The sequence below is a fragment of the Mus musculus genome, chromosome 15 (assembly GCF_000001635.26).
Source record: "Mus musculus strain C57BL/6J chromosome 15, GRCm38.p6 C57BL/6J".
Lineage (NCBI taxonomy): Eukaryota > Metazoa > Chordata > Mammalia > Rodentia > Muridae > Mus > Mus musculus.
The window spans coordinates 103554099-103565286 of record NC_000081.6 but is presented as its reverse complement, the minus strand read 5'-3'; the positions used below and the strand labels follow the sequence as shown (position 1 = coordinate 103565286).

The following is an 11188-nucleotide window of genomic DNA, read 5'->3' as shown; positions in this document are numbered from 1 at the left end:
CACCATGGCAGTAGCTAGGCCAAAGGGAAGGCTGGGGGCCTTACTTTCTTGCCAACTCATTTCCCAGAAACACCAATTCCCAAAACCCAATGTAGTCTGAATAGGAATTGGAGGGGAAGCCTGGCTTGCTTCCTGGTCTAATCTCCAACTATTGTCCAGCATCCTTACCCCAAAATAAATAAAGCCCCAGCAAGACTGCTACTCCAGCATTCTACTCTGCTTCCCAGGGAAAGCTGACCTTGTTCCAGTGCCACCATGAAATTCTTCACTGTCCTGCTATTTGTCAGTCTTGCTGCCACCTCTCTTGCTCTCCTGCCTGGTAAGTGCACCTTTCTTTCTGCTCTCCTTAGTCTCCTACAGGCCATGGGCTGTCAGGTAAGCAAAATTGCCACCCTTGTGGAAAGATGATAAGACATGGAATGAAAAAGCCACAGCTGGATGTGGGCATGAAGACATATAGCTCATGAGTCCAGAAACCCAGAAAACCAAGGCTGGGTTCAGAGGCTAGACTGAACCCATAACAGGGCAGACTATCAGTCAACAGAGATTCTGTTAGATCCTATCACCAGAGGCTTGATCAGCACAACCCAAGTAAAATCACTGCTTTAGACATCCTTAGCTCCCTTGGTACAATGAGAGCAAGATGCACACACCACATCAAGTGCTATCCATAGCACTCACTCTGTACCATATAGTTCCAGGAACTTAGAATACACTAACAGCTTACATAAAGATCTGTCATCATTGAAATTTCATTAGAGAAAGAAGAAAAAATAAACATACTAAAAATATTATATAGTATTTTAGAAATGCTAAGGGAAGTGTAGAGAAGAGAAACATAAGGGACTAGCTAGGCATGGTGGTGCACACCTGCATTTCCAACACTCAGGAAGCAGAAGCAGAACTACTAAGCAAAACCCTATCTAAAGCAAACAAACCACAAAGAGTAAGGGAGGTTGAGGAAGCTGCAATGAGGTAACTACAAATGACCAGTTCACATGTTACTTGTCTTGAGATCTCTGGAGATTTTATCTTCTCTCCTCAGGGTCCAAAGATGAACTTCAAATGAAGACTCAGCCCACAGATGCCAGTAAGTCTCATGAGAGCATCTCTTAATTGTTGGTAGCAAAAGACTAGAGAGTAAATGATGTTAGGAGAAAGTGAACAAACAGTTCCTCATGCTGTTGGCCTTAATTCTGCCTGCTGCACTGATGGGCCATAAATCTGGGGGGTAGGAACATTTTGTATAGCACTTATGCTATATAGTCATTGGAAATTGGAATGGGGACAGCATTTCATACCCAAGAGCTGACAGGTAATATTTCAGCTCACCCAAAGACAAGTGGGAGCAGGGGGGGAGGGGTCTCTTCAGTTATAGGCACTGTACTACACAGCCCAAAAAAAAAAAAAAACTTAAGCATTGATGGGCTCAGATTTGAAGATGCATTGTAAAGATTGTTTAATCATGAGCTATTTTCCCAAATTAACCTGGGAAAACTCTGAGAAGCTAAAAGAGAAAAACACTTGGTGTTCAGAAGGAAGAACCAAGGTTAAGAAGCTTCTCATGTAAGTCAAGCAAAGGGTGAGGTGTTTACAAATGTCTCTTAATCAAGAAGGTGGGTTTTCCTGGGGTTGAAGTAGCAGAAATTCTTAATCGTATCATTAGAAATCTAATTCATGCCTTTGAGGAGCTCAGGAAGATAAATGCTAGCATAGAACCCCAATGCTACTGTAGATCAGTTAGGCAATTACTCAACACTAATGCACCATGTGAAGAGACACTTTTTCTCCCAGATTTCTCTGCCCCTCACTCCCTACATGTCCTTAGTTCCAGCTGCCCAGTCCACTCCCACCAGCTACACCAGTGAGGAGAGTACTTCCAGTAAGGACCTTTCCAAGGAGCCTTCCATCTTCAGAGAAGAGCTGATTTCCAAAGATAATGTGGTGATAGAATCTACCAAGCCAGAGAATCAAGAGGCCCAGGATGGGCTCAGGAGCGGGTCATCTCAGCTGGAAGAGACCACAAGACCCACCACCTCAGCTGGTATGAGCCAGGGAAGAAGGAAGATGTCTTGGGAGGTGGTAAGCAGAGGAAGACAGGGCAGACAGTAGCTTGTATAAATAGGAGGCTCTACAAAGGAAAAAGAAGTCCTAGAAGGACAAATTTTAAGTGTAAACCAACTGCCAGCACTGCAGGAAGCTGTTGGGATGGGAGGATGGAGGTGTGAATGGGAACCCACTGTAACTGGACATTTCTATCTTCAAATTACAGCAACCACCTCAGAGGAAAATCTGACCAAGTCAAGCCAGACAGTGGAGGAAGAACTGGGTAAAATAATTGAAGGATTTGTAACTGGTGCAGAAGACATAATCTCTGGTGCCAGTCGTATCACGAAGTCATGAAGACAAAAACACCTAACCACTAAGTCCCATGCTAGGTGGTGCCTTCATCAGCCACATTCTGCTCATCTGACCACCACCTCTCAGTCTGCCCTTTGATGTCTTACATTAAAGTATTGCAACCTAAACCCGGCTCTCTGCTGGCTTTGTCAGACCGGGGAAAGGAAAGGTTAGGGTTAGGTTGGATTTCTCTTTAGCTACTCTATCCTTTTAGAATAGAATAAACCAAACCTCTCACACACACAACCCTCAGTTTACAAGCCCAGTCAAGTCTCCCCATCCAAAACAACCTCTGCAAAAACTTGATCCTTGTCATCCATCTGTTCCTCCAATATAGACAACCTCCTTTCCTACTCACCATAGCCTACCTGCTCCCACACACCAGCCCATTATAGTTGCTCTCCCAAAGGCCACATACAGCAACAGGCCTCATGGCCTTCTTAGTTCTGGCTTTTCTACTCTAGCTCTGAAAGACTGGAAGCAACTATTTCCTCTAGAATCTTCTCCTCACTAATTTTCTTTGCCACTTTTGATTATTCAATCTCCCTGCTCCTTTTCTGAACTGTTTGGTATCTAATCCTAGATCCCATCCTGTACTCTCTTGCCTTCATCTCTCTTCAGGATTCCCATAGCCTCATCTGTCAGGACTTCTTATTAACCCACACAGCTAACATCCACCAAGTGCCCATCAGACCTGCCTACCTAATTTGCTCTGACTTTCCTGCAACCCTAAGCAGTTTTCACTATGAATGCATACAAAACATGGAGAAATGAAAACACAGGAAAAGAAGACTGCCTATGCAAGAGTAGGGATGAGAGGCATCACTGCTCTCCAGCATCCTACCCCCAGCTTACATGAAAGGAAGCTCAAGAGATTAACAGAGCAACTAAGCTTCTGCATTGCAGGGTTGGTACTCTTTTGGCTGAGAAAAGTCTGGAAGAAACCTGCTCAAATCTTAAACCCCATAAAAATCACCTCTTTCCCTTCTGGCTTTTCTCCAGAGTAGGAAGACCTTTCTTCAATCTTCCTGATACTCAGCTGTAACTATCTACCAAACAAGGCAGAAAGACCAATCCAGAATCTTCCTGATGCCAAAGTTTATGATATGGCAACTGTGCCAATAAACCTGAAATGTGTAACTTCCTGGATAAGAAACCACAGGATAAGGGACTTTCCTTACTGTACCCTTGTTCACTTCTTTCCTTACTGTACTGTTCACTCGCCTTACCCCTGCTGACTTCCTGAATCACAGAGGCAGAGCTGAAAAAAAGCTGCAAGCAAACAAGTACCTTATCTGGACCACCACCACAACCCCCTTCCCCTCTGGTACTCCTGTGAAGAAGGGATGCATAGGAGGAAAAGGCCCCAACACAGAGCATTATTCTATACTCTTTTCCTATTCATGAGTAAACCTGCAGGATGGATGAAAAGGTCAGCATCAGAGCAGTCCGCACTTTTAATATTTGGCCATTTGTGATAAAATATCTAAGAAAACGACCCATTGGTCTGTCTCTATTTCTGAATGCTTTGCTTGTATTTACTCATTTAATCTTTTTTAAAAATTAGTTGGTATCCCCACTTTCATTTGGAAAAAGGGAATAAATATTCTCACCCTCGTGCTTTGTATCCTCCTGGACATTCAGAGAGCCAGGTAACTGTGAGCCCCAGGGCCTCTGAGGCAGATCTAAATGAGACAGGAATTGGTTCCAGAAATGCACAGTGCCTTAGGCTCTACTGCCTCCACCTCCACCTCCACTTCCGCCTCTGCCTCATCAGGTCAGTAGCTCTACTCAACACAGCTCACTTGAGGATTACAAAATAAACCCTATGTAGCAGTAATAAAACAGCAAACAACTCAACACTAGTGGCCCAAAACCCCCTAAAATTTAGCCATAAGTCCCCTTTTAATTTCAAAAGAAACAAAAAAACAGAATTCAAGTACACTCTCTTTTAAACTAAAACACAGTTGTTCAACCAGAGGCCACACCAGCAGCCAGAAGTCCAAGAGACAACCGACCCATGGACCTCCCCAGCTCTCTCAGTGACTCCCACCCTATCTTCAATCCCCTCTCCTCTTCACCCTATCTCAGATCCCAATTCAATCAGAGAGCCCCTGCTCAACCAGAAGCCACTCAGACTGCTAGAAATCTAGCCCCCAATTCAGATTGAAACCCTCTGCCCAATCACAGGCCACACTTGCCAGAAGATTAGAGACGAAACAAAACAAGGAACAAAGCATCCATCCAACAAAGACAAACTCAGAAATCAGCACCAAGACCTTTAATCACCTAAAAGCCAGATGCATAGACACCAGAATAGAAACACAATCAGCAACAGGCAAGGCAGTAGTGTGTCACCACTACAGCCATCCTACTACAGCAAGCCCTGAATATTCCAACACAGATGAGGCACAAGAAAAAGACCTTAAAACCAACTATATGAAGATGATAGTAGTTCTTAAATAAAATATGAATAAATCCCTTAAGGAAACTCAGGAAAAGACAAACAAAAAAACTAGAGGAATAAATAAATCCCTTAAAGAAAACTAAGAAAAAACAAGAAGTTGAAAGAAACAAATAAAACTATTCAAGAAATGAAAATGGAAATAGACACAATAAAGAAAGCACAAACTAAGGGAATTCTAGAAAAAAAATTAGGAATTTGAACAGAAACTGCAGAGGCAAACTTCACCAACAGAATATACAAGATGGAAGAAAGAATCTCAGGCATTGAGAAGATACTATGGAACAAATGAATATACCACTCAAAGAAATAACTCAAAAGAAAAAAAAATTCCTGACACAAAACATCCAGGAAATCTGGCACACCAAACCTAACAGAAAGACCAAACCTAATGGAAATAGGAGTAGAGAAAGGAGAAAGTTCCAACTAGAAAGCCCTGGAAATATTTTCAACAAAATCACAGGAAAAAAAATGTCCCTAACCTAAAGAAGGAGACGTTTATAAAGGTATAAAAAGCAGACATAACACCAAATAGGTTGAGTCAGAAAAGAAAGCCCCCTTGCCACATGAAAATCTAAACATGAAATGTACAGAACAAAGAAAGAATATTAAATACTGCAAGGAAAAGACTGGCATATAAAGGGAGACCTACTGGAATTACATCTGATTTCTCTATGGGAACTCTAAAACCAAAAGGGCCTGGACATATTGCTGCAGATTCTAAGAGATTACAGATGCCAGCCCAGACTAGTATACCCAGCAAAACTTTCAGTCCCCATAAATGGAGGAAATAAGATATTCCATGATAAAGCCAAATTGAAACAACATTTATCTACATAACCAGCCCTACAAAAGGTACTAAAAGGAAAACTCCAACCCAAGGAGGTTAACTAAACCCATGAAGACACAGGAAATAAATAATCTCACACCAACAAAATCAAAAGGAGTGAAGTATACACACCAACAACAACATCAAAATAACAGAAATTAACAATCATTGCTATATCTAAATATCAATGGATTCAGTTCCCCAGTAAAAAGATACTGATTAACAGAGTGGATGTGAAAACAGGATCTACCCCTCAGTTGCATACAAGAAACATACCTCAACATCAAAGATAGAAATTATCTCAGAGTAAAGGGCTAGAAAAAGATTTTCCAAGCAAATTAACCTAAGAAGTAAGCTGCTGTAGGTGTTCTAATAGCAAACAAACTAGATGGAGAAGGACAATTCACACTCCTCAAAGGAAAAATCTACAAAGGTGACCTTTCAATTCTTGCCCCAAATGCAAGGGCACCTATGTTTGTAAAAGAAACATTGCTAAAGCTTAAATTACAAATTGACCCTCACACACTGATAGTGGGAAACTTAAATACCCTACTCTCATCATGGACAGGTCATCCAGACAAAAACTAAAACAATAAAAACTGGAACTAACAGGTGTTATGAATCAAATTGGATGCAACCTATTTTTACAGAACAGTTCACCCAAACTCAAAAAAAAAAAAAAAAACACATTTCTCTCAGCTCCTCACAGAACTTTCTCTAAAATTGACCACATACTCAGACACAAAACAAATTTCAACAGATAAAAGAAACAGAAATAACTCCCTGCATCCTATCAGACCACCATGAATTAATGCTGGATTTCAACACCAACAGAAAGCTTACAAACTCATGGAAACTAAATAACTACTGGGTAGGGTAGAAATAAAGAAAGAAATTAAAGTCTTCCTAGAATCCAATGAAAATGAATACACAACATACCCAAACTTATGGGATACAATGTAAGCAGTACTAGAAGGAAAGTTCATAGCACAAACATCCCTACATGAAGAAATTGGAGAGATCTCATACTAGCAACTTAACACCACACCTGAACTCTCTAAAACAGAAAGGAGCAAGCACACCCAAGAGCAATAGACAGCAGGAAATAATCAAGCTGAGGCTGAAATCAATAAAGTAGAAAGAAAGAGAATACAAAAAAATTAATGAAACAAAGAGTTGGTTCTTTGAGAAAAATCAACAACATTGGCAAACCCTTATCCAAACTAACTAGAAGACAGAGAGAAATCCAAATTAACAAAATCAAAAATGAAAGGGGTCATAACAACAGACACCGAGGATATCCAAAGATTCATAAGGATATACTTCAAAAACCTACACTCCACCAAATTGGGAACTCTAAAAGAAATGGATAATTTTCTCTATATACCACTTACCAAAGTAAAATCAAGATCAGATAAACAATTTTAATAAGCCTATAACCCCTCAGGAAATAGAAGATGTCATTAAAAGCACAGAGCCAGAAAGTTTTAGCACAGAATTCTATCAGACTTTCAAAGAAAAAATAATGCCAATACTCCTCAAATTATTCTACAAAATAGAAACAGCATTGCCTGACTCATTTTATGAGGTTACAGTCATTCTGATATCCAAACCACACAAAGAATCAACAAAGAATTACAGACCAATTTTCCTTATGAACATAGATGCAAAAATACTCACAAACCAAATCCAAGTACACATCAAAAAGAGAACCCACCATGATCAAGTAAGCTTCTTCCCATAGATTCAGAGCTGTTTCTACATGTGAAAATCAGTCTGAGGCTGGCAAGATGTCTCAGCGGGTAAGAGCACTGACTGCTCTTCCGAGGGCCCTAAGTTCAAATCCCAGCAACCACATGGTGGTTCACAACCATCCATCCGTAATGAGATCTGATGCCCTCTTCTGGTGTGTCTGAAGACAGCTACAGTGTACTAATGTATAGTAATAAATAAATCTTTGGGCCAGAACAAGCAGGGACTGAGCAAGCCGGGTTGACCGGAGCAAGGAGAGGTCCGTAAAATTCAGTTCCCAACAACCACATGAAGGGTTACAACCACCTGTACAGCTACAGTATACTCACATACATGAAATAAATAAATAAATCTTTTTTAAAGGTTTAAAAAAAAAATAAAATCAGTCTGTATAATCCACCATACAAACAAACTGAATGAAAGAACACACATGATCACCTCATTAGACACAGAAAAGGCCTTTGACAAAATCCAACACCCTTTCATGATAAAAGACCTGAAGAGATTAGGGATACAAGAGACATACCTAAACATAATAAAGGCAATTTACAGTGTATTGCCAACATCAAATTAAATGGAGAGAAACTCAAAGCAATTCCACTAAAATCAGTAAAAAGACTAAGCTGTCTACTCTCTCTATAAGAAGATCAAGGAGATACAAATTGGAAAGGAACAAGTCAAAGTATCTTTATTTGCAGATGATATGGTAACATACATAAATGACCCCAGGGAACTCCTACAGCTGATAAACACCTACAGCAAAGTGCCTGCATCAGAATAACTAAAAAAAGAAAAGAAAAGAAAGAAAGAAAGAAAGAAAGAAAGAAAGAAAGAAAGAAAGAAAGAAAGAAATCAGTAGTCATCCTATGTACAAATGGCAAACAGAATAAGAAAGAAATCATAGAAACAACACCTTTCACAATAGCTACAAATAATATAAAATATCTCAGGATAACTCTAATCAAGCAAGTGAAAGATTTTGGTTTGTGAGTCCAGATTCAAAAATAGAAATTGAAGAAGATATAAGAAGACAAAAGGATCGCCCAGGCTCATGGATCAGTAGGATTAATATAGTAAAAATGGTCATCCTACCACAAATAATCTACAGATTCAATGCACTCTGCATCAAAATTCTAACACAGTTCTTTACAGTCCTTGAAAGGACAATACTCACCTTCATATGGAGGGGAAAAACAATATTGAACAATAATAAAACTTCTGGAGGTAGTTTTAACTGATTTCAAACTGTTCTACAGAGTTATAACAATAAAAACCACATTGTATTGTCATTAAAAAAAACCAGACATATTGGTCAAAGAAATCACATTGAAGACCCAGACATAAATTCATACAGCAATAGAAAGCATCTTCAACGAATGGTGCTGATATAACTGGATGTCTGCATGGAGAAGAGTGCAAATACATACATATCATCACCCTGCACAAAACTCAAATGCAAGTGGATCAAAGACCTCAATATAAAACCAGATACAATGAACCCAAAAGAAAGAGAAAGTGGGAAATAGCCTTGAATGCATTGGCACAAGAGACAACTTACTGAAGAGAACACCAATAGCATAGGCACTAAGATCCACAATTAATAAATGGGACCTCATGAAGACAAAGAAAATTGTCAATAGGTCAAAACTGCAGCCTACAGAAGGGAAAAGATTTTCACTAACTCCACATCTGATAGAGGACTAATATCCAAAATGAGTAAAGAACTCAAAAAACTAGATATCAAAATAGTAATAATCTAATGTAAAAATAGGGTACAGATCTAAACAGAGAATTCTCAATAGAGAAATCTCAAAATTCTGAGAACACTTAAAGAAATGTTTGGCATCTTTAGCCATCAAGGAAATTCAAGTCAAAACTACTTTGTGATTCCATCTTACAGAATAGCCATTTGTCAGAATGGCTAAGATCAATAACACAAGTGACAACTCATGCTGGTGAGGATGTGCAGCAAAGGGAACACTCCTCCATTGCTGGAGGAGTGCAAAATTGTACAACCATTGTGGAAATCAATATGATGTTTCCTCAGAAAACTGGGAATCAATCTACCTCAAGACCCAGCTATATCACTCTTGGGTATATACCCAAAGGATGCTCCTTCCCACCACAGAACACTTGTTCAACCATGTTCACTGCAACTTTATTCATAACAATCAGAAACTGGAAACAACCTATATGTCCCTCAACCAAATAATGTGGTACATTTACACAATGGAGTATTACTCAGTAGTTTAAAAAAAAAATGACATCATGAAGTTTTCAGGTAAATCAATGAAAAAAACAATCCTGAGTGAGGTAACTCAGACACAGAAAGATAAACATGGGATGTACTCAAAGTGGACATTAGCTGTTAAGTAGATAATCATGCTACAATCCACAGACCCAGAGAGGCTAAGTAAGAAGGAGAGCTCTAGTGGGGGACTGCATGAATCTCCCTGGAAAGGAAATGAATAGATTTTGTGGGTGAACTGAGGCAGGTAAAGATAGAAATAGGAGGAAGGATGGAGAGAGGACATGGAGAGACAATTGGAATTAGGGGGCATTTGGGGACAATGTGGAAACTTAGTGCAGTGAAAACTGCCTGGATCTACAAGGATAACCGTAGCAAGCACTCCTAGTAATGGAGGATATGGAGTCTGACCCTCCATCTTCTGTAACCAAGCTGTGGGTTGCCCCCGCTATCAGGAGGCAGATCAACTTTATTCAAGGCTTATAAAGTTTAAGGGAATCGAGGGTAGGAACATCCAGGATGGGCAAAGGTCATTGGCTTAGAGTACAAAAATGCCTCACTAGCATGGAGAAGCATTTTAGGAACCTCAGGTGCTGGCTGAACAGGGTCTTATCAGAAGAAACAAAATTGATCTTGTAATCTAACTAAGGCTACGTGACACTACTCATGTAGAGGCATATATGGGAGCTTAGAATTCCCCAGACAAGGTTCAAGGAGAAGTCCAGCTAATAAAGGGAGTCTCCCATATTGCGCCAAGCACAGAGGCTATCCAGTCATAGTGGACTTCAACTTTAGTTAGTAGAGTTTTCCCACATCAAGCAAGGTTTCATGTGGTTAGGGCTGGAACACCAACACAGCCACAAAACCTTCAACTACAATCTGTCCTGCCTGCAAGATGTGCTGAGGAAAAGGTGGCACAAAACTTGCAGGAGAAGCCAATCAATGACTGGTCTAATTTGAGGCCTATGTCACAAGCAGAAGCCCATGCCTAACACTGTCTAATGACCAGGACTGGATAGCCCAGAGACCTAGAGTAGAACCAAACACAATTGCTAAATAAATAAATATCAATAAAATGACTCCCTGTGATGTTCTCCTATACTCATAGATTACTATCTACTCCAGTTGTCATCAGAAAGGCTTCTTCCAGAAGCTGATGGTTGCAGATGCAGAGACCCACAGCCAAATATTAGGTGGAGAGAAAGCCCAGATTGGAGGTCTCCATTGGGTCCCTCCCTTCAAAGCTTGGAAACCCTGGTGGAAAAGGAGGGAGAAGAAGAATGAGAACCAGACAGGTGGAGGACACTGGGAGAGCACGAACCCTACATGGGTCTGTGCTAGGTCCCCTGCATATATGTTATGTTTGTTAGCTTGGTATTTGGGGAGGGATTCCTGACAGTGGGGATGGAAGTGTCTCTGATTCTTGTGCCTGATCTTGGGACCCTTCTCCTCCTACTAGGTTGCCTCACCCAGTCTTGATATGAGGTTCTGTTTG

The 11188-nt window shown here is 40.3% G+C and overlaps 1 protein-coding gene across 2 annotated transcripts; it reads left to right on the top strand.

Annotated features, from left to right (window-relative positions):
• The first annotated feature begins 205 nt into the window (after nucleotides 1-205).
• On the top strand, nucleotides 206-2528 carry Glycam1 (glycosylation dependent cell adhesion molecule 1). Of its 2 annotated transcripts, none has more exons than NM_008134.3 (4): nucleotides 206-319; nucleotides 1046-1090; nucleotides 1829-2044; nucleotides 2273-2528. In NM_008134.3, exons 1-4 carry the CDS (start codon nucleotides 256-258, stop codon nucleotides 2401-2403), a joined length of 456 nt encoding a protein of 151 aa, NP_032160.1. In that variant the 5' UTR covers nucleotides 206-255; the 3' UTR covers nucleotides 2404-2528. The 2 variants fall into 2 exon arrangements, with proteins under 2 accessions (NP_032160.1, NP_001276516.1); NM_001289587.1 differs by having other exon boundaries at nucleotides 1829-2082.
• Nucleotides 2529-11188: the final 8660 nt, after the last annotated feature.